This window comes from Leptonotus elevatus, chromosome 17 (assembly GCF_054856555.1).
Source record: "Leptonotus elevatus isolate MCC_2025b chromosome 17, RoL_Lele_1.0, whole genome shotgun sequence".
Classification (NCBI taxonomy): domain Eukaryota; kingdom Metazoa; phylum Chordata; class Actinopteri; order Syngnathiformes; family Syngnathidae; genus Leptonotus; species Leptonotus elevatus.
In genome coordinates, this window is record NC_141255.1 from 8,913,531 (window position 1) to 8,936,941 (window position 23,411).

Genomic DNA, 23,411 nt, shown 5'->3' on the forward strand with positions numbered 1-23,411 from the left:
CCGCTGGTCCTGCCGCCACGCTATCGGCCGCTTCCATCTGCAATATGCTGATTCTATCATAATAAAGAAAATTGGCTGGATCCCAGAGGAGAGGAGCCCTAATAGAAAATAATTCTGCCCTTGAAACACTCTGGAGGGGGGGCGGGGGGTTCGGCTGTGGGTGGGGTGGGGTGTTCTTTGATGAGATGATGCTATCTTTATTTAGACTCCGGCATCTGGGGCCGCGACCATGTGTTCATATTTAATTAAAATAACATCGCCTGCGTGGACAAAAGGCTGCTTATCACATCAAAAGTGTTCACCCTGCCTTTTTTTTTTTCCCGTTCCTCTTAATTCAAAAGATTATCTTTGTTGATTGGCCGCCAACAGGGACTCCCGGCGACTCGTCAGACCACTAGTCGGATGTCTGTGTGCTTGAACGCATGACGACCATGAAGCCAAGAAAACCATCACAAATGATAACATTAATCTTGCAAGATAAACACATTTTTGGGGGAAAATTTGACCATTCTTGTGAAAATACGTCTTTTTCCGACACATGGCTTTCTTGTAAATTTACGACCTTTATGAAAAAACACTATACAAAAAAAAATATACTAACTTTTCCAGGCATAAATTACAACTTTATATATTCTTTTTCCACATATGACCAAAATTGTGACTTCATGTACACTTGAGCTATTTAAAATCTATTTTATTATATTATATTTATGACAGTAATTGTTCAGTTATTTTTATTTATTTATTTTTATTTTTATTTTATATCTTTAGGGACCAACAATTGATTTTTTTGCTGTTGTTGTAAATGTATTTTTTATTTTTGTATCTTTTATCTTATCGAAGGGCAGTAACCCAATTCTCACCTGAGTGTTCTGCCCGCGTGTGTTCGTGCGCGCTCTTCGTTGCGTATTGTTTTCCATGACCTTGTGTGAAAACTTCACCGCTCTACCTCCAATCAATGCTATCCTGCACCAGATAAAAAAAAGGAAGAAGACGTATTTAATGTTTTTTTTTTCCCAGGTTGTCCCAATTCACAAAGGGCAAGATGACATTGATTCACCTTTCATTTGGAATTCTGCCAGACATTCTCAGCTATCGATTGCCCACCGCTCCCCCGGCCACCCACCGGTCGAGGCCCACCCACCCTGGCAGACAATATGACATGTGTCATTTCATTTCTGCTACAGTGTGGCACTATAACAAGCAGGTGTTGCTGGAGATAACTGCTCGAATCGAACAAAAATAATAGCTGCTGCATGCTTCTTCTTATTGTTGTTGTTAGTATTATTATTATTATTATTATTATTGTATTGTTAAACAAATGAAATGCAATTCACAATTATCTCTATTAATGTTGTTGGTAACAACACATTTTCTTATTGTTCACATTGAATTATTGAGCGAAAACTCTAGCAATAACGTCGTCAACATCCAAACAGATTCCAGCGGTACCCTGAGATAGAAATGAATTAAAATGACATTATTTTGCTCCAGCAACCAAAAAATCCACCACAATATTTAATTTTTGTTTTTAATAAATGAAAAGAGCACAATATTGGACAAAACACAATAAAACATAATTAAAAGAGATGTTAAAAATAATTGTTATGTTTCAGTATTTGTGTTATGTTTTTAAGGCGTGGCATAATAAGTGACATCATTAGTTGCAATCAGGTTGGCCCATGGTGACAGGGGCTCTTCTTGCCCTAAATGCCATCTCAAGCTTGCTCGTGGTCTCAAGTTTTAGCTTGTAAATTGCAGGCCCAGTGGCATTGGCATTTTTATTTTTAAATCACTTAATTAAGAAAATACAATAAATCTGCTTATCATATTATGTCTAATTCATATATATATATATATATATATATATATATATATATACATACATTTTTGCATATTAATAAAAAAAATAATTCGGCACTTCACAAACTCACCCAGGAAGTGACGTTGACCATTTTCCATATTTGGTCATGAGTGTGGCCTCAGAAAAGCCTTGAGGGGACGCATGTGGCTTACCAGTGAGCTAAACAAGCATGCTAAAGAAAAAGAAGAAGAAAGCATACTCAGTCAGCAGTTCCATGTGGCTAAAGCTATCAGCTCATACTAAGCTAATGCTTCAAAGCCAGACTGTGACGGAACTACTACTTGATAATGGATACAGTATAGCACTTCTTCTTCTATCATCACATAATATGAACATAAACATTATTACTCACATAATTTATGAATTTCTCTGTGGGTTCTTCCGATAGCCTGCAAGCTAACAGCCAGACCAGCCTAAAAAGCACCTTTGTCAACAAATACAAAAGTGCAAAAGAGCTAGCACAATACAAGTGTGGTACAGTAAAATAAAATAAAAAATAAAATAAAAAATCACACAATTCTTTGAAAGCTTTAATACCGTATCTAATTTGTCACTGGCAAGAAAAAGTAGCAGGTGTAGGCAATGTTGCTAATGAAGGATGGCCACGTTCCATGTAGCATTGCACAAGGTGTCACTCAAGCCTACAGAAATAAATTTGAAAACAAGTTCATATACTTTAAGCAAATGTATACATAAAAAAAACGAGTTCATGTTCTTGCATTTTCTTGAACAAAAAATGGTGTAAAACAAGGTTGAACTGAACTCCACCTTTTTAGCCGACACAAAAACTGATTTAATATGTGTTGGGTGCGTGACTGCAAATAACTATATGTTAAGTCAAATAATGTCTTTCGTTAAAATAAATATGTATATGGCCATTATTGCATTTTCTAAACTAATGAGTCCAAATTTATCATTGGATAAATCCCATAATACATTTTTATCTCATTGGTACTGTTGGGAAAAAAATAGTGTACTCACCTTTTAAGCAAAGTGTACGTCCACTTTCTTTGTAAACAAAAGAGAGAAAAAAAACATCTTTTTGAATCACTCCAAAAGCTTTTTCTTTAATAAGTACAACAGCCACTATTGTACAAGAAGTGCCTAGTGCTCATCAGTGCTTCCGTTTTATACTCCGCGCACCGTGAAGCGTTTTCTGAGGGACACCTCCATGACAACCACGGGGACAGAACTCTGCTATCTACACTGAAAAGGAGGAATTAAACCAAAACTGGACCTGAAAACAAAGATTTCACAGATAACGTGATGGGTTTTTTTTCTTCCTTTTTTTTTTTTATAAGATCAGGGGAACAAAAATTGCTCACAGGTACAGAGACACGGGGTCAGTCGTCCAAAACAAAGGCTTAGCTAGTTATCTGTACATTTACATATAATCTTTTTTTCCTCCCTTTTATTGTTTGACAAAGATAAGAGCAGCAATCTTTCATGTTTTTTGTTCGCTTTTACTTCTTCAGCAAACAAAATGTGCCAAATAAATCCTTGGGGGGAAAAAATGTCAAAGTGTATAATAAAATAGTCTCTTGTCTATAGTTTCGATTTGTTTGTGTCCGACTACAGCCATTTTCAAGTTTTCACACAGATGATCCGACACGGTAGTGGGAGGTAAAATCTCTTCAGCTTGCTCGCAGTTTTTTCACAACGGTGCCTCATTGTCTTAGAGACACGGCGATAAAAAGAAAAATGGTGTGACCTGGCGGGGGTCCGTCTATAGACTGGTCACCAGGTGTGAGGGCTCCTGGAGGGGTTCCTCCGGGGACAGGCTGTCCTTGTTGGGGGGCACGATGAAGCCGTCGCTGCTTCCGCGTCCCAGCTGGTAGTACGAGTGCAGCTGGTGCAGGTGGTTCCTGGAGCCCAGGTTGGGCATGCTCTTGTAGTACACGTCGTCCGAGCTGGCCCCGGGACTCTTGGCCTCGCCCCCGTCCTTGGGGCCGGCGGGGAGCCCCGGGAGCATGGGCATGCTGGTGTACAGCGAATCTCTCTGGCGGTGACCGGCCGGCGGCGGCGGCGGCGGCGAGCCCTCGTCTTCCTCGGTATGCTCGTCATTGAGCAGCGGGAAGAAGCTCTCGTTGTTCTCCTGCGGGATTCGCCGCCGGGACGACGAGGACGGGGCGGCCGAGTAGGGGCGGTGGGGCAGCGGGAGGGGCGGCGGCTGGTGCAGGTGCTCCAGCGAGCGGTCGAACGAGCGGTCCGACGGGGGTAGCGCTCTCTGGGGCAAGAGCGGCATGTTGGATTCCAAGCCCAGGCCTTCGTCCGGGTGGCCGACGAAGGTGGCGTGCTCGGAGTTGATGCCCATGGCCGCTCGCAATCCAAACGCGTAGCCGCTCTCCTTGGACCCGTTGCTGACGTTGTTCACCAACTTGTTGACCAGGTTGCGGTTGTGCTCCGCCGAATTGTTCAGGTAGGACGGGATGTAATTAGAGGCCAACTCTTTGAGGATCTTCTTCTCCAGGGTGGTCTCCTTGTGGTTGTAGCCCCGCTCGATGATTTGGACGCAGTCGCTCATGTAGTCGGCGCTGGCGATGCTGTAGCCGTGGTTACCATTCAGTGGTAGTGTATCCATGACACTTGTATCCCGGGCATTGTTCAGGATTCCCTCTGGAATGACAGACATGGAGGGGGGCAAAGCGGCCATATTAAAGGCTGATGGGACGTAATCGGCGCGCAAATAACAGCCATCAAATTCCACAGCGCTTTTAGACTAAAATCGGTCCTGGCCGAAAGAGCTCTTTGTACGTAAGGCCGTCCACAATTGGATAAAGTGCACTTTTGTGAAAAACATGGTATCGCTATTAAAAGCCTCTACTGTATTGATACCCAGTTGTATACAGTGGAACCTCTAACATTGGACAATGGTTTAAAGTGTTGCCTCAAATTATGTTATGAGGTTATGTATGAAACATTGGAGATGCGCGTTTTATTCGAGAAAAACTTGGGAAAAAATACATACACAGATACATGCTTTATATTGGTGAACAAAATTTTTCAGTGGTAAAATTTTTGTATGATAAATACAAAAACATGCAAAAAAATTTTTTGACATGTTTTCCATTGGAGGAAAACATACACAGCTTGGATGCGCTTTTTGAGGAAAACTTGCATACATCGGGAGATGCATGCTTTTCATTAGGGATAAATAAATAAAAATGTACATGCTTCCCCTTTACAGGAAAAAAAACGTGCAAAATTAGGTGATAAGCTTTCATTGAAGAAAAATGGGTAAAAAAAAAATTGGTGATGCATTATTTTTTAATTGAAACAAATGTGTTATAATTGGAGATACATGGTTTTCATTGGGGAAATATGTAATAATGAATAAATAAATAAATACATAAATAAATATACATGCTTTCCATTGGAGAAAACATTTCATTGGACATACAAAGAATTTAAGATACATGCTTTTTTCCTTTGGGGAAAAATGCAAACATTGGAGATATGGTGTTAATCACAGAAAAAACTCCCAAAATATTTTCTACAGTACTTACATGTCAATGTAGAAAAAGATGGAAAATAAATTGTAAAATTGTCATTCATGCTTTTCAGTGGTAATTTTTTTTTTGTTTATGTTAGAGATAGCTTGAAAAATCCAATATCAATTGCTTTCTATGGGAATTTTTGATTCTTAACGCTAACTCCAGAAGTTCCACTGTATTTCGTATAATTATGTTTGAATGAATGGGAACACAGACACACACACGCACGCACGCACGCACGCACGCACGCACGCACGCACGCACGCACGCACGCACACACACACACACACACACACACACACACACACACACACACACACACACACACACACACACACAAACACACGCGCACACACACAAAGCAACACAAACCACAAATTCAAGAACTAAAAATCAAAGCCAATCTGGACCCAGCCATATTGTCCCGTACGAGCATTTTAACAACAGTGTTTGACATAATACAAAGTGCACCAACAAAGGCAGCTGTTCAATATCCAGGCAAAAAAAAATAATTGCAAGTTGATTGTTATTGATGTCTTTTTCTTTTTTTTTATGTTGAACTGTGTTGAAATGGCAACCACTATTGCGCCATTAAATGTGTCGATGCGTGTTGTGTATTTACTTTGAAAATGGCCTTTGTTGCGTGACTCTGACAGTACCGAGTGAAAAGGAAGTAAAAGCCAAAGTCAATTACATTTGATAAGCAATGTTTAGTTTGACTCCCATACTTGTCTCTCTGTAGGGCTCTTAAAGGGACAGCATGAGGGGAAGAAGAGCACACACAATAAGCAAAACAGTCACAGCTTCTATAGAAATGCACACACCAAAAAAAAAAGTAAATAAAAGATGCTAATGCTAACACAACATGAGCGCTGAGCGTTGTCCTGGCCATTTTAGGCATTTAAAGCAGTGTATTGCAAAGGCAATCAAATTACTGCTCACATAAGGTGTCATAAACAATTGGCAATACAAGCTTTTCATTTGACATTGATGCTAAGCTAGCGCTAACACAACAAAAGAGGTGTCCTGGCTGGTACGCCGCCATTTTAGACTGCAGTGTATATTGCAGTAGTAATGGTGATCATTTGTCCATATACGGTATGGTAAACAATTAGAGAAACACATTTTTTGTTGGACACCAATGCTAAGCTAGCGCTAACGCAACATCATTCATATATGCTTTATAAACAAAGGCCAGCCATGCATTTCCTTTTTAAGGCAGAATCAAATCAAACATCCTTTTGTTTGTTTAAAAGGAAAGTTAGCGCTCAGTTTTTCAAGTTTGCTCAGGCATTGTTTTTTGGGGGGGGGGGGGGGGGGTTAAAACACGGCTCCAGCTGAAAGGATGAAGAGAAGCGAGCACACCTTGTGTGTTGTACATGCCCAGAGGGTTGTTATAGACTGCCGACTCCCCGAGCAATGTATTATACGGATTGTTAGTGCCATGAGGACGTAGGAGTGCATTAGGTATAAGATGGTTAGCCATAGCCCCTGCAGCAGCCAGAGAAGACAGAGGAGGACAGGAAAGGGGGAACGGGGGAACGGGTAGGGGGGCAGGAACAGATACAGGTGGGTGGATAAATTGAGACAGAGCGGGAGAAAGAGAAAGAAAACACATATCAGTTGGGCAGATGTAGTCGAGAGCCATTAACATCCTAATGATCACATGATCATTAATGTAACGGGGAGACAGTGGGAAGGGGGGGGGGGGGGCATAGCGGGGTGAGAACTGGACTGACAAACACTAATGCGACTGATGAAAAACAAGCACTAATGTTGGCCATTAGTGCACCCGTGCAGCAAAAATAGCCCCGGCGCGGTTAGAGTATGTGCTAATGTAACGTCGTCAGACACGTAACGGCAGAAAATACAAAAAATACCCTCCTTTTGAGTCACTCATTTAGAGATACAAACTTTTCCTTGGGTAAAACATGCAAAATGTGAAGATACATGCTATGGCGGAAAATGCACAAAACTTGGTGATACACGATTAGAATTGCACAAGATGGAGACCTCAAACAGAGATCCGGACGTTGATGTCCCAAAATGGGCGTTAGCGAAGCCATTTTGGCAGTATAGAAAACACGTCTGCCACTTTGAGCAAAAGGCAAACGCCACATGAGAAAAAGCAAAAAAAGGATCGAGCATGCTCCAGGCAAACAAAAGAGGAAACAATGCATAGCCAATGTTGCACTTTTTTTTACATGGTGGCTGAATCAGCAGATGCTAACTGTTCCCAGACGCAAAATGTGGGGGAAATAATCGAATCTAATAAACATCATGAAAAATACTTTTTGCGGCGTAAGTGACGGCGTCCGCGGCCGAATTAGCAGCTGCTAAGTTGCTAACGCACCTCAAAAACACTGCAAGACTTGCATGAAATGACTAACTTCGATGGCATTTTGACCACACATAAAAGCGGAAATAAATCCGGATTATACAAATTTGTAAAGCCTTTGTATAATCACATTTGAAAGCATTCTCACGCAAGAGAGGAGGTAATTCCCCGTAGCAGCGTCCACGAGTTGAAAAAAAACCAACCTCCTGACACTTGATCGGCAATCCAACATGTGCACCTCGCGCATGTATATCATGTCCTTTTCATCAAAGTGACTGTTGACGGATAAACGCTAGCTTAAGCCCTCTTTGCCGTTCTAGTCCATTAACGCTGCAATGCTACTTTCCTGCCGCAGGGGGGGCGTGTTCAGAGAAATGGTCACGTGACATCCGGATCTCTATTGACTTGAACATAGTCCCTTAGCATCAAGGTGTCTCAAGATAGCACAAATGTAATACTTTTGGTGATACATGCTTTCCATTGAAGAGAATGTGCAACATTTAGAAATGCAGGCTTTTTATGTGGAACAGAATAACAACATCTTGCGATTGACGCTTTAAGGTGGCAAAAAAGTACACATTGGTGAGATATATGATTTTACTTCAGTTAAAATGAGGGAACGTGATGCTTTTTAAACATGCAAAATTCAAACTTGTTCATTCCGCTAATACCTCAAAAAGTCACAGTGTCAGTCGAGAAATGATTTACTAGTGTTGAAAAGTCAGCCAGCATTGCAGGAAGAATTGCATTCATTGAAAAAGCTTCTTAATGAATAATTGCTGGCTTTCAGCTTCAAAAGTATTTATTAGGCTTCTTGGAAATGTTGATTTTTTGTTTCTTAAAAGCAGTCACCGCCTGAAGCCCCCTCAAATTGCGGTGCGTTCAACAAACAGCACATCCCCTCCTCCCCTTGTGACACATCCCGCATTTATCCCGTCTCATAAATTGGGCAATCGCGAATGGGGCGATGCGTTTGAAACCCGGCGCCGCCGCTGCCGCCTTGCAGGGACTCGTAGGAAATTCGGTGAATAATTCAGCCGTGGCTTTTATCTTTACGGAGGAGCCATGTTGACTGGTTAAAAGCTGTTGATGGCGGCGAGAGCTGAGTGGCTAATTATTGAGATCTTGACACGTCCTCCTCGTGTTGTCGCCATCGTCCATCATTGTAAATGTGCATTAGCGTCTGCCGCCAATTGAGTGTGCCGACCATCAATTCAGGGACGGGAATTTAAAGATGGACATCAAGTCTTCTTAAACGAGGGGTTGCAAACTATTTTGGGTCCAGGGAGAACGTTCTGAAATAGTAATTAAAAATGTTTCTTTTTAAATAAAGTTGTGTTGAGATCGCCAAGCCATGGCTCGTAGACTTCACGGTGAAAAAACACCAATTTTTTTTTTTAATGAACTTCTTTCCAAGCGGGAGTTTGCGCTGCGTTGACTTTTAGGTGGCCATTCAGCAGTTTTGAAGTTTGCCAGCCACAGCTTGGCCATGCTTGATGGGGGGGAAAATTAAGAGCTTATTTAATAATGCATGACGTGCATGACCCACACTGTGAAAATAAAATGTCTTTTTGCACCAATGACCAACGCAACGTCCAAGCGCCCCCAAAACTTGATTAACGTTTAAAGCCACATGATTTTCACTTGATAACAAATAACTGAAAAAAAAGGAACATTTGTAGATGAATGCTTTGTATTGGATAAAATAAATAAAAAATGATGAAATACTAAAAATGCAGAATTTGGAAATTGGGGTAACAAAATTGAACTAAAATTGAGTGTCATTCAAAAGACACAAAAAACATTTCATTTGATAATAGCAAACAAAAAATGCTAGATTTGCATTCATGCTTTCATTGGATTTCATTGAATTTAAAAAATAATAATAACACAAATATGCAAGATGTGGAGATAAGTGCTTTGTATTAATACAAGACAAAAATGCAAAAGTTGGGCAAGTAGGCTTTTCATTGGCTAAAAAAAAAAAAGAAGACATTTGGAGATACAAATCCTTAACCTGTAAGAAAGGAAGTGAAGCAAATACCTCTGTTGAGCGACGCCGAGCTGTTGATGTCGGCGGTCATGAAAGACGACTCCGACTGCTTTCTGACCGTGTCGTTCCACATTCGGCGGATGCGACTCTGCGGGGACGACAGACGACAGCGTTAAGAGTCGCACGGGTGGTACCCTCCGATCAAAGATGGCAGCGTCTGCAGCCAGTCAATAATAAAGTCATCTGTCAAGCTTTTGCAATCCGCGTCTGGGGGTACGAGGGCTCGATCCGAGACGGCGCGATCCGAGTTAATTACGGCCGAGTCCCACGGGCTGTTGCACAGCTAAGGGTCTCTGCTATCTGACAACTGTGGATCCTGCGCCGCAGGGGCTTGGGATTAGGCATGTATCTGTGTTGGTGAGCTGACAGGCAAATTCCAGAATTCCAATCCTTTGGGTGTGCCTGCGCCCCGTAGAGAATTAACTTTGACTCATCTTTATAGTCAGAGAGATCAATGGTGGGAAAGGGATACCCTGGCATTTCTGGAATGAAAAACCGTAGCGAGTATCCTGTTATTGTGGGTCAAAATCACAGTTTTTAATTTTTATCTGAAAATGGGCTACCTTAAACAGAATTCTGGGTAGCATTGTAGTAAAGGTACAATCCTGGTGGATAAATACACCTTGTAAATCCTTGTTGAAACCGAAACCAAGTTGCCATGACTACGACTTTTTCTTGTAAAGCAGACGAAGAAGAAGAAACTTCCGCTGGAGGTACGGAAGTAGAGAACCGTAGTCATGGCAACTTATTTTTGTTTTCCAGAAGGATTTACAATTTAGGATTGTACCTTTGGCTACAATGCGACACGGGATTTTGTTTATTGTAAGGCAGGCCATTTAAAAAAAAAATGAAAAAGCCGATGTTCCGTCGTCCTCTTGAGCTGCTGGAGGCTGAGCATGCACTGCTCCAATTACTGAACGCAACTTTCCTTGTAGTGCCTGTCTGGGCTCCATTTTTTGGGGCACTCTGAATAATCGATTGGCACATTTGAACAGCGTTCTGAGTTTCCCAACAGTGTCAGTGAAGCAGCGCACTGAAACGCATTTCCAACGCACCCTGGATGAGAGAATGCACTTTTTGCGGGCAAAGAGCTCTAAAGTTCACATTTCCCCTTAAAACACAAACAACAACAAAAAAAAATTTCTTGACTACAGTAATTTATGGACTATAAGCCGTTACTTTTTTCAGTTGCATTCGACCCTGCGGCTAATACAAAGGTGCGACTTATCCATCCAATCACAAGATCGCACTATAAAGGAAGTGCAAGAGTGTCAGGCAGAGAGGCGGGGAGACAGACCAAGAGCAAGACAATTTGCACCCTCATTATGGAAAAGAAAGTAGAGGGAATTCGGTAACATTATGCGGTCGCTTAAATCTGTAACAAACTCAAGTATTCCCCAAATTGATCTATCGCGGCTTATAGTCAGGTGCGCCTTGTAGTCCAGAAATTACTGTAGTCTGACTTAGAAGGTCGAAAAATAGCAAGAAACCCTGCAAAATAGTGAGGTTAAGTTAGGTTACAAATGGATAGAGTGAAGCTGCAATAACTGAACTGCAAAATAGCGAAGGAACACTTCTGCTGGACTTGGAGATTGTAAACGGAAACTGTGTTTCCCTGCGGTTACAACATGGCAAGCGCAACATGATTTGTGTCTTCTTTCATAAGGTGAGCTTGGCGTCTTCTCCAGTGTATCCATACCCGTCAGATGGAAAAGCTGACATCCCTTCAAAGCGGCGTGTATAATTAAAGGCGCTGATCAGCATGCTGAATCCAATCGTGGGTTTGCCGCCACGTGCTCAAATCTCAGGACAATTTATAATTGAACGCCGGCTGCGAGTCCCGTGCTTTTGGAAAATGGACATGGTGTTCAATTACAGCGTATCACGCAATTCATCCGATGCTTTCAAGGCGACGTGGGAGGAATGCGGGAACAATACAGATGACAAGGAAAAACGCACCAAATACCATCTCTGATGCGATTCCTCAAAATGTTTTCCCGCATTTTAAAAGTTCATTATTATGATTATTGATTGCATCTTTCACTTGAGCAGGATGAATTATTGGAAGGTATCAGCATCAATTTTTGCTGGCGGTTAATTAGTCTTCTTTTAATAAACAGCCAACAGCCGTAAAAAGTAATTAGCAACGAGGAAAAATACACTTGGAGGAAATCTATTGACATTTTTTCATCAATTAATTAAAAGTGAGTTAAAGATGTTGAGATTCGAACTGTGGGGAAATCCACATAATTGGATGGTCAATTGAGCTGAATTGCAAGTGTTGTCTTAACACTTACACTCAACAAAAAAACTGTTAGTCTAATGTACTTAGTAGGGATGTAACGATAGCTAAACCTCACAATACGATAATTATCACAATATTTCGGGGAGGATGACCATATTGAAACATGATATTGTAAATAAAATGAGTTTTTGTCTTCTGTTTTTGGATCTTTTTTGGTAATTTTTTCATATTAAAGTTTTATAATTTTTTTTTGCCTCTTCTTCATTTTGGGGATATTTTATGGCTGTTTTTTGACTTTTTTTTCTTGCTTTTTTGCTATCGGGCATTTTCGGTACATTTTTTTTGCATTTTGAATTTGCACATTCTTTTCTGCTTTTTTAAAAATTCAATTCTCTGAGATTTTTGGGAATTACATGGACATTCTATGGTAATTCTGATTTTCCTCTTCCTTTTTGGACATTTATTGGTCACTCTGACATTTAGGTATTTTTTCAATAAGCTTTTTCATCAACCTTTTGTCTCTCTTTTTCTGACAACCTAAAAATGAGCACTCTGACATTTTTAAAATATATTTTTTAATTTAATCATAAATTCATCTAAAGAATAATTTATCAAAAAAAATTGAAATAAATATGTAAAAAACATTAATTTCTACAATTTTTTATTTTTATTTTTTTAGATCTACAAGGAGCCACAGAAGAGGAACGAAAGAGACACATGTGGCTCCAGAACCACACGTTGCAAACCCCTGTCATAGATAAATCACAGATTAAAGCCTGAGGTGAGGCAGACAGTATTCTGCCTCCCAAAGGCGGATGACTATTAGACTAACGGGTCCCAAGATTCCCAGGGTTTCAAGCATTTTACAAGTGATTAAGTCATATTAATTGTTGTTGTTGTTTTAGTCTTAATTCAAACACGTAATTGTGGGAATGCTAAAGCAGTTGGCAAAGTACATTGTCCAGTAATAAGGAGGTTGCAGGTTTGGATTCCACCTCCGACTGTACATTGCAAATATATCCATGTCCGTTATGCTAAATAATGTACATGTTTACCAACTGATTTATCAGGAAATGGATTATAATTTCACTGAGATTTACATTTCAGCATCAGATGACACTTTTCAATGTAAATACACCATTAGCCATGAATTTGAACAAGTCAAGTTAGCTCAGTGCTTAGAGCAATTGCCTCCCACCACAGAGACCCTGGATTCAAACCCTGCTTGGACCATATTTTAGTACATACGATGGTTCGATACCAATTGACGATCATATCTGGAAATGGATTATAATTTCTCTGAAATGATTAAATCCCACTTTCGACAGACATGGTTTTTTTTGCAAGTTTTTTTTTTTTTTTTAGTAATTTGTCATTTAACTACAATTACAATTTTGTAATTTTCACATCATTTATCTTTCAATTTACTTTGTAAGCACATGCATTCAAATCTTAGTATTCAGCTAATAGTATTCAGCTCTTCAGCTTTCCCACTTTGTCTAGTTGTCAGTTGTTATTGTTTCAACTGCCCTTCCTCTCCAATCGCAACAAACTTAAGGTTGTGAGGAAAATGAAGCGGTAGGTGCACTCAGCGCATTCTAAAATTTTGCTCCTAATGAAACCTAAACATGGACGATATCTAACATTAAACTACCAATCGAAAGGTAACACAGTGTTTTTTTTAAGGAGACAGGACCAAGTCTGGGAAATTATTTCAAATGCGCATGCAATCCGTCTAAAAAAAACAAAAACAGAGAGTAGGCAACCTGTGAGCCAGCCGAGTAGCGTCCAGGAGCACGAGAAGCATTGCCCTTGGAACCAATGGAGCTTTCCATGCTTTTGCCACTGCAGCAATGCGTACGGAGGCACTTGCCGAATTCTTTCCGCACCTGAAAAAACACGTAAAGCAAAAGTGAAAATGAGTCATTTTGTGGAAAAGACTCACATGCAGCCTCCAGTTGGGTACACATCCGCCGTACCTTCTTCTGCAGCACGCAGTGGAAGATAAAGATGAACATTCCCTGCAGTGAGTTGAAGATGGTGAAGAGGTAGGCCATGACCACCGTGCTCTCGTTGACGTACATCAGTCCGAAAGCCCACGTGAGGCCCAGCAGGCACAGCAATGCGATGGCCCCGATCACCCACGATCTTCAAACACAAGCCATTTCCTTCAGCTAAACTCGGGATTCCAAAAACGCTATGGTAGCTTCATCCAGTCAAAATGTACACTACTCACAAATAGAAATGTCATCAGTAAAAAAAAATTGCCCCGAAATACAGACATCAAGGTTGTTGAATAAGGGGGAGAGGTGACATACAAACAAATTAAATGACAGGGGATGTAATGCAATTATTGAGCTTTTACAGTCTTGGCTACATTTTTGAAACGCACACTAGACAATCATAAAATTGCGACTTCATATATTGGATAATGGCGGTCCGTATAAATGGCAGCAAAAAACTAATATATTTACTTTCACCGCAATAGATTTACAGCACGTTCCATATTTCACTCAGTTTAATTGGCTAAAGTGTCTTGTAATGCTGGAGCAAACCAAGACACGATATTTCTTGTCTGCTTTTGTAAGCTTGTTAGATTCACAAGCAAGAGGCAGAAATTTCAGATGGATTTTTTCGAGTGGCAGACAACAGACAAAGTCACAGAGTTTCTTTTCTAAAGCTCGGACGGACCCACTTTACAAAGTCGTATAGTTACCAGTTGCGATCATTTGAGAAAAAGTTGCCAAGTCACCATTGCAATGTATATGTCACGAGTCAACAGTTGGACATACCACAACAGTAAAGTTAGAATTTGACATGCCGTTGTTTTCATGTGTTAGGGGCAAGGCAAATGAAAGACTGGGAAAGGGGTTAACATTTGGCCCAAGTTGGTCTTACTTGATCTTGGGTTCATAATCCTGATAGCTGGACAAAAAAAAAAAAAAAAAAAGTAAGAGCAAAAAGAAGAAACGCGTGGGGGTAACATTCGGGATCCAAACGCACAACATGAACATCCCCAATCTGAAATGATGAGCGGCATCGCCGCTGTTTCTGGCGAAAGGACTTATTTGTGATTTACAGGTGCTTGCCACCATTATCTCTGCTCACAGGAGCATCCAGCCGCCGTCGTAAACACTGGCAGACCTTCGCGTTTAAAGCACTAATAAATGGGTCAGGTGAGCGGCAAAATTGGTGATTTATGAATTCAACATCATTTTCCCAGGGCTGTCTTAATGACCTGGCGGGAGAGGGTACTTCATCAAGACGAGCGGGATGCGTAGAGTGGGCAAAAAACACAGTGCTGTCCTCTAACTAGAGGTCATCAGGAATACTGACTGCTGCACAAAGCTTGGGGAAAAAAACTAGATGCAAAAACATCATTATTTTCCCCAATTTAGAAGATTGCCAACACTTCTTCAGGTACATTTAAATCAGGTGTGGACAAAGTTGTAGCCTGTGGGACATAAACGTTTGGGATATTGGGCTTTTGAGTGAAATATACGAATAAACCTAAAATTCACTCTAAATTTTCCAGGTGAACTCAATTTGACTTTATGAAACTTTTGGACAAGTGACAAGTTACCCAAGAGCCTAATATTTCAAACTTACTGCTCGATGCTTTGAATAATTTGGTTTGGTGATAGAAGGACATCATATTAGAAACAAATCTCAGTGTAATCCAGTCTTGAGAACTCAACCCAGAATAAAACACAAGAAAGTTTTAATGCCCTCATCTCCAAACCGAAGCTCCGAAAATTGGCAATTTTGAGCCACCAAATTGCAATTAATTTCCTGAAAATGTATTTGAATGAGCAGAGGTGACAATCACTGCGACGTCGCGTGGCTCATTTCCTGTACGAGCCAAAGATAAATGGCGCCCAAGTTTGGATTGTATGCAGGAATTATCATGGATTAGAATGTGCTGTGCTTCATTTTTTCCAACATAAGCAGAACAAAATATTGTTGAAAAATCTAGAAGATAACCTGCTAATAATAATATGGAAAAAATCAATGTGGGACAATAGATTCAGAATAGTAAAAAATAAATAAATCTTTCAACACCCCTTAAATTGACGTACAGGAGCAGGACAAAATAGTGACATAAGAGAAAATTAAATGCAAACTTTTTTTCTTTTTTTTTTAAACCAAAAATAATAAACTCATTGCATTATGTATAAAAAAACACACTTCTCAACTGTAGGGGGAGCTTAGGAGCAAAAACATCCAATACATCATCCTTGGGAGACGAGGGAAGGGAAAAACACATCAAGACACAACAGCCATTGCCATCTACACTGAGGAAATACTGCGTCTTACCAGTGCAACTCTACAATAACACAGCCGTCGTAATAACGGTGGCTAAAATGAGGAAAGACAAACAAAATCAAGATGAAAATGACAAAAGAAGAACACAAGAGAAAGAGAAACAGAATGAAGTAAAGCAGCGTGATGACATTGTGACACAAAGCGTGACAGCAAAACCAGCTCTCACAACAAATCATATAAAAAGAAATCCAAACGCCGAGAAAAAAAAGCTGAACATCCCGACGACAAATAAGGTGCCATTCATGTTTACACACAAAGCGGAACAACCTTGACTTGGTCATGATGAAATACAAGCACAGATTGGCGCCACAGTTGCTGTCATTTCTCTGAGTAATGGGCTTTGCCTTAAAAAAAAAAAAATCTGTCAGATATGAATGAGGGCTGCCAATTTTCTCGTGGTCACACGGAACGTCGCTGACTGTTTTGAAGTCACGTTAAGAGCGCGGCTTAAGGCGCATTAGGGGAGCTCGCTGTTATAAATCATAACGGCGGGAACATGACACAATGCGTCGGAGGGGAACAGAGGAAGGCTCGGGGATCAAAATTGGAATCGCAGCTTGAAAGCATCAATGAGGGCGTGCGCCGACTGTCCGACATCGTTACATTCAAAATTTGGTGGTTTGGTTTTATTTTATTATGTATTCTATTTTCATTGTATACTAGTTCCTCATTGAATTTTGTTGTATGCTACAACAAGCCATCATTTTTGTATATATTTGTCTTTGATAGAGCTAGATGCTCTAAACTGCCTTCAATCCACCAATAAACAGAAAAAAAGAACAAGCGGAACAAGAAGAAAAAGAAAGAACAAGAAGAAGGAAAAGAAAGAACAAGAAGAAGAAAAGGAAGAAGGAAAAGAAAGAAGAGGAAGATCTCTGGCTGTTTTGTTGAAATTGGATTGGTACAATGCTTCTTTTGCTGGTCAGCCACCAAGGTAAGATTAATGTATGACTATTAACTCATTCACTGCCATTGACGGCTATAGACGTCAAAAATTCATTTGAACTATTTCTATTAGTTAAAAATAAAATCCACTTTTGCTAACAAGAGTATGAAAACCTAGAATTTTTTTTAATTGTAAATTTAGAACAGATATAAAATTTGGGATTAATCGTTAGTTAAATAGTGAAGTCATGTGATTAATTACAATTTAAAAAATGTAATCGCCTGATGGGCTATAATTTAAAAATAAATAAAATAAGGAGCGTTTAATCATAATTAATCGCATGATCATTTTATATCTGTTATTAATGTACAAAACAAAAATATAGGTTTTCATTAAAAAATGAAATTAAATGAAAAATTGTTAAACTAATAGAAATAGTTCACATGAATTTTTGACGTCTATAGTCGTCAATGGCAGTGAGTGAGTTAACACAACTTGGTCCACTGATCTTTTTACTTATTGCATCACTCGTGGCTCCATAAAAGAGCTTGGGATAATGATGTATCCACATTTGGTAGCTTTTGTAACCTATTAAAGGCTTTTTTGTCTCGTTGGTGGGTTAGCGTGCCGTGAACATAGACTTTGATGTGGAAAGTTGGTGTCCCACCATTTTAATCAATGACAGCCTAATAAATTGGCAGCTTCATATTTTTAGGGGTCAAATGATCAAAAGCAAAGAACACAGGCTGAACCACGGCTTCATTAACCACAAGGAGTTAAAAGGAAGCTCCTGTAGTGCCATTTCAAAGTGCTAGTTCCTTGCTAATGGGATGAAAATAGGGAGACATATACAATAAGTGCGATCCAAGTGCTCTTACTTGATGTTGTCCAGGCAACCGGAATCCGGCTTGAGGATGGCCGTGTGATGGAACATCTTGTAGAGCGCAATGCCCAGGAAGATCACGTTGAGCTGCGGGGAAGAAGCCGAGACGCATCTATTCATTTTAAATCAGACCACTTTGGAGCGCAAAGCTTGCCTGCCCCCCACTTTGCCAAACAGAGCGCAAAATCCTACGAAACCTCCATGATGGTACAAGGGCCCCACCCCACCACCCTGAACGAATGCGGCCAAGGATGACAGATGCGTACTTGTAAGAGCGAGCCCTTCCACCTGACTTATTCATACGCATCTCATCGTAGTCGCACAAGAAAAAAAAAACTGCATTGAGACGCACCTCAAAGACTTCTTCCCTTCTGGAAATTGCCATAAGCAAAGTCTACACAAGCAAATATCCACACTCATTCGCCATAAACTGGCGTTAAAGTAAAATGTTAGACTGACTGTTTTCCACTAACTACTTTGGCCTGAAATATTCACATTAAATATGAATCGTATTCTATTGGATTAATTTTTAATGCAGCGTGTGGACTTCTAAGAGAAGGGATGTACAAATTTGGACACACTTATCTACTTTCAGGAGCGAGGCACTATAGCGGAAAATGGTAAAAGGTATGATGTGTTGCTGCATGCTTTGAATGTGAGAGCGGAGGTAGCAAGATTAAAATTTTAAAAATAAACCTTGAAAGCATGAAACCAAAATTGATATACAGTGGAGCCTCCGTTTTCCTATATGATTACGTTTTTTTCAAGATTTTTCCCCCCCATAATTTTGTCCCTGTTTTTGTACATCACCTGAATTTTCGTATCACATATCCTGTCAAAAGTCAGAAATTCTAAATAAAAGCATGCAATATCATAACATAGTTTGACCACACTTTCTTGGGCCACATCGCAGCTCAAGAAAGATTAATAATCATAAGCCAATTCAATTCATACTGGCATGCTTTTATTTTGAAGGCCTATTTTTGACAGTTTTCTCAATGCTGCTCCTTGTCCGAGTGTTGCCGGGCAGACCGAGAGGCTTGTCATTGTCTTGAGTTGGTCATAAAACTTGCCGTCTGTTGCACTCTTTTTACAGTTAGGGTCACACCCATCTGATAAATAAGGCGAGGAAATAAGATGCCAAGAAAAAGATAAGAAAAAACTCCCCTCATCTTTGTATTTGCCATTTTACCTTTAATAAAGATAATGTGATGTTAAATGGTCATTTAGCCACTGAGTCTTTTTTTTCTTCTCAATGTTTTTTATACACAGTTTTTCTCTAGCAAATATATTTTTTGTTCATATTTTTGAGTGTCTGGAACTTATTAATAGGATTTACATGATTTCCGATGGGAAAACTGCTTTGGATTTTGTGCATGTAGCCATAGACTTTCTGGAATGGGTTATTAACAAAAACAGAGGATCCAATGTTTTTAATTATGAGTCAAAAAGATCATTTTCAATGGGTTTTTATTTTTTGTATCATTTGTTCTTTCCATTTTCCCAGAAAAAAAACGAGCCAAAATGAAAAAAATATATGTCACAAAAATTACCTGAAAATTCAGTGTTTATTGTGTGCTCATGTGTCAATTCAAAAACAAATGAATTAATGATACACAGATTGGCCAGAATAAAAGGCTCGATTCAATGGGACATTCTTTTATGTAGCTTTGCAATTTTAGGTAATTTTTGGGAACAGAGGTGGCAAATTGGAACATTCTTCATTCAGCAAAGCCAAAATGGCTCGAAAACAAAATAACAAAAACAAAACCTCTTCGTACACCATCCATGTTGAGCTAATTCTAAGGATTCCTGAGCCCTTTTTAGGAGCACCTCAAGCTGTTTTAATTGGATTTGTGCTCCAGCACACCAACATTGATATTCTCCTTGGTACATTGACGAGAGAAAGGAATGCGTCACGAGGCAAGCGCGGGCATGTTTTTTTGTTGTTGTCGCGCGATTCCGCCCAAAACTGGAGCGTGACGAGCATGCACGACGTGCATGTCAGGATTTAGCAAGTGAGTCACAGCCGGGCAGGAAGATTGCTGCTGTAGATCATCCAAGTGGGATGAAGCCAGGATGTTTTCCGACATGTCTGTTAATCCGCAGAGGTGAGATTGAAGGACACGAAAGGCCATGAATAATCTTGGAATGACTGATTACTATTATCACACCGACTAACGAATAACGTTTGCAAGATATTGTATCATGGTGGAAAAAAAATCATTTTAAGGGACTTGAACTTTGGAAAAAATAAGCCCTTGTCACAAAATTCAGTGGGTATGTCTATCATGTCAGGATAAATGTAATAAATTCCAAAGACCATGTTCAAAATTGAACAGGAAGTCATCCATTTTGGTTTGATGCACACAAGAAGGTACAATTAACCTGTGGAATAAGCAATCACTTCAGATTTGTGGCAAATTATACAAGCCAGGTTGAAATTGAAGATCATATCCACCAGGTCAAAGAAGCAGCAAAGAAGTTGTCCACTTGCCAGTGATTCCATCTTAATGCATTGCCGTGACCAGTTGAGCCAAACTGCAGGTTTATAGCGGTCCGATCAATAAAAGATCTTCAGAAAACAGAAAAAATGAGCCATTGTGTGGTTATCATGGCACAATGGCCTTCTCTGTGCGTGTCTGCGAGGCGAGGAAACAGGATGACGACGGAGAAAGGTAGCAAAGTCGGGGTGGGGGGGATTGGGGGATCAATCCTAATCGCAGTGTGGATTACTGTAACACTGCAAGTTCACTCTCCTTCGCCGCCTTCTGCCTACGATTGGTCTCCGTCGGCAACTGCGGCGGGGTGACAAACTGCAATATATTCTCCGCGCCCCTCATTCGTTTTCCTTGACGGCTGCGTGCCCGCCGGTGGGGTCCGCGCTCAACAGGGCAGAGGGGGGGGGAAAAAAAAGGATCTGAGTGGGCCGTTTATGCGGCGACCCGCAGGCTAAGTAGGGTTAATGAACACAAGGTTGGGGGTGGGTCACACTTACCATAATTATCAAGGTTGCCGGTCCGATGAAACTCCAAATGAAGTAGGTGTCAAGGCGAAGCCAGCAACTGCGATGACAAGCATAGACAAGGATGTTAGCAATATTATACGGCAGTGGTTCTCAAACCAGGGTCCAGGCACCTTTGTGGGTCCATGAACCAAAGCTTGGATCAGGGATGTTCCCACTGAGAGTTATACATACAAACATTTGAAATTGTGTTTTGGAAACATGCTATATAGATCACACAAGCTAAGCAGGTAAAGATATCTAAAGAAAAAACAGGGACTTTCATGTGATATCAAAATTCATGATGAATTTGTGATATCAAAAAGACTGATCTTGTAAAATACCTCTTAAAAGGTAAATTAAAAACAAACAAACCAAAACAAATTCTTATTTAATTGGTGTTAGGATTAGGAGGGCATCTTTGGCAAAATGTCTCCCCTGCAGAACATTTTTATTTTTTTAGGGACCCCTGGTGTACAGTCTGCCTCTTTCGTAGGCACTAAGGTTTATTGAATTGGCCGACAAAGCGAAAAAATGGCCAAAGGACCAACATAAAGGCTGATGAAGACCAAAGCTCAGCCTGATTTGCTTTCAATTTGCCGGGTTAAGGTAGCAAATTACCGTCACAGATGATAATTTATGGACGATTCAATTAGTCCCAAATTGAATCCCGACTGTATCACTCCAAAGGAATTGGTTCGACCTCGACCCGGACCCGCGCGCGCCCGTTAAACCCCGGCGACAAAGCGTCTTACAAGCTCCGACAACTCTGTGTAGGCGCCGCAATTACGACAATAATGAAGCCGCACGGCCCCCTGACCTCCTACCTCATAACAGGGAACAAGAAGAAGAAGAGGAAGAAGATTGAAGAAGAAGTACAAGAAGCACAAAAATAAGACGCAGAGAGCTGACAGATGCACGGAGATGGAATGTGACTCATGGCTTGTGGTTGAATTATTAATTGTCTAATCTCCTCTGCTTGCCGCAGATAGACACCTCCATTTTTGGTGAGTGGAAAATGACTTCCTTCGCACGTCCCAGGGAACAGTTAACGTCCTCAGTCAAGAGACCTGTATAAAAATTAACCCTAATGTTTATAGTTGGGATAGTGAGGCTCAATTTCCGCTCATTGACCCTGGTTGGGAATGCTTGTCTGATTACGTGCACCCTACTGGGGACCAGTCCAAGGCCAGAAACTTATCAGCATTTCACCAGAAGCAATTATATTAAAATGATTTCAATCAAGCAAAGCAAGAATTCTGTTCTTTGTTGAAGATGACTGACTGAAGTTGGGCAAACAAACCAAAGCACAACTTCTATTCATTTTCTCTGTCAGATGACAGGTGAGGGTAGGATAAGGCAAGTGGTTAAAAGCAACTTAACCCAGATGGGCGGGCCACAACCCTTATTATTCTTGGTCAAAGGACTTGTCTGGGAATCAATCTTAGACATTAGTAGCTTTGGTCACTGAAGATGTTGACGTGGGATCAAGGTCAGGACTCAAACTGGACAGTGAGTTGAAGAAATAGAGCCCCGACTATAGGCTCAGTTCCCACGGAAGAGGCGGCACTACGGATTTCTACAGGAAAACAGCCGATGAATTTGAGAGTCGTGCAAACAACGTGTTTACGCAGGTTCGGCATTTTGTCTCCTAAAGGCTCGACGGCGCTTTGAAAACGAGAGAGACTACTTTATCAGAAGTGACAGGGCTTGATGCCTCTCCCTGAGACGAGGGCCCAGAGAAAAACACACACGGACGGCGTAACGAAGAGGAGAAGGCGCAAACAAAAAGATGCGCTGGCAGCTCTTCAAAGCGCGCCACCGCGTGCACCTCCGTTATATATCATGCAGAAGGTTGTGTTGTTCATTTTTGCCTCCTTCCTCAGATCACAGACAGATTTAACGACTTGGTGGGCGGCAGGAGCTGCAGGCATGTCATCATCTTCAGCCTCCACCAGTTTGTCTTTGACTTTTGGAGAGCATCAAGTTTCTCTCCCAAGTTTCTCACTCAACGTGCTACTTTTTCCAACGCGTATGCCTTGAGGAACTGGGGAGAAAACCGCGTGGCTCCTGCCCGGGGGCTTTTTACTAAAGAGTTCCACATCACCAATCTGAAGCGAAGCGACAAAGGCTATTCTTTAGTGAAGGTAACAAGTCATTCAAAACCTCCCCTCATCCCTCAACAGCCTGGTGTAATTGTTCCGCCGGTGGCGGGCGTTAATTATTCACGTGAGGGTGGCAAGCAATCACCGCCATCCGTCACCACCAACTGAGGCTCAAAACTTGCCAGCTTGTGTGTGCCATTAGCAGGACGCTAA

General features: G+C 40.8%; 1 protein-coding gene across 11 annotated transcripts in view; it reads right to left on the minus strand.

Moving 5' to 3' along the window:
* Positions 1-2,911: 2,911 nt before the first annotated feature.
* The window catches only part of LOC147159687 (adhesion G protein-coupled receptor L3), a 108,697-nt gene continuing 88,197 nt past the window's right edge, over positions 2,912-23,411 (minus strand). The window contains exons 19-28 of one of the 11 annotated variants that reach the window (XM_086058797.1): positions 21,088-21,154; positions 18,085-18,176; positions 16,312-16,353; positions 14,893-14,919; positions 13,974-14,142; positions 13,761-13,883; positions 9,741-9,837; positions 6,724-6,849; positions 6,087-6,104; positions 2,912-4,480 (exon numbers count right to left, since the gene is read on the minus strand). In XM_086058797.1, the coding sequence (XP_085914923.1) occupies positions 3,591-4,480; positions 6,087-6,104; positions 6,724-6,849; positions 9,741-9,837; positions 13,761-13,883; positions 13,974-14,142; positions 14,893-14,919; positions 16,312-16,353; positions 18,085-18,176; positions 21,088-21,154 (1,651 nt within the window). In that variant the 3' untranslated portion in view covers positions 2,912-3,590. Of the gene's footprint in view, positions 4,481-6,052; positions 6,105-6,723; positions 6,850-9,740; positions 9,838-13,760; positions 13,884-13,973; positions 14,143-14,892; positions 14,920-16,311; positions 16,354-18,084; positions 18,177-21,087; positions 21,155-23,411 lie in introns of all 11 variants that reach the window. The other 10 variants (XM_086058798.1, XM_086058806.1, XM_086058800.1 and 7 more) reach the window with 10 other exon arrangements.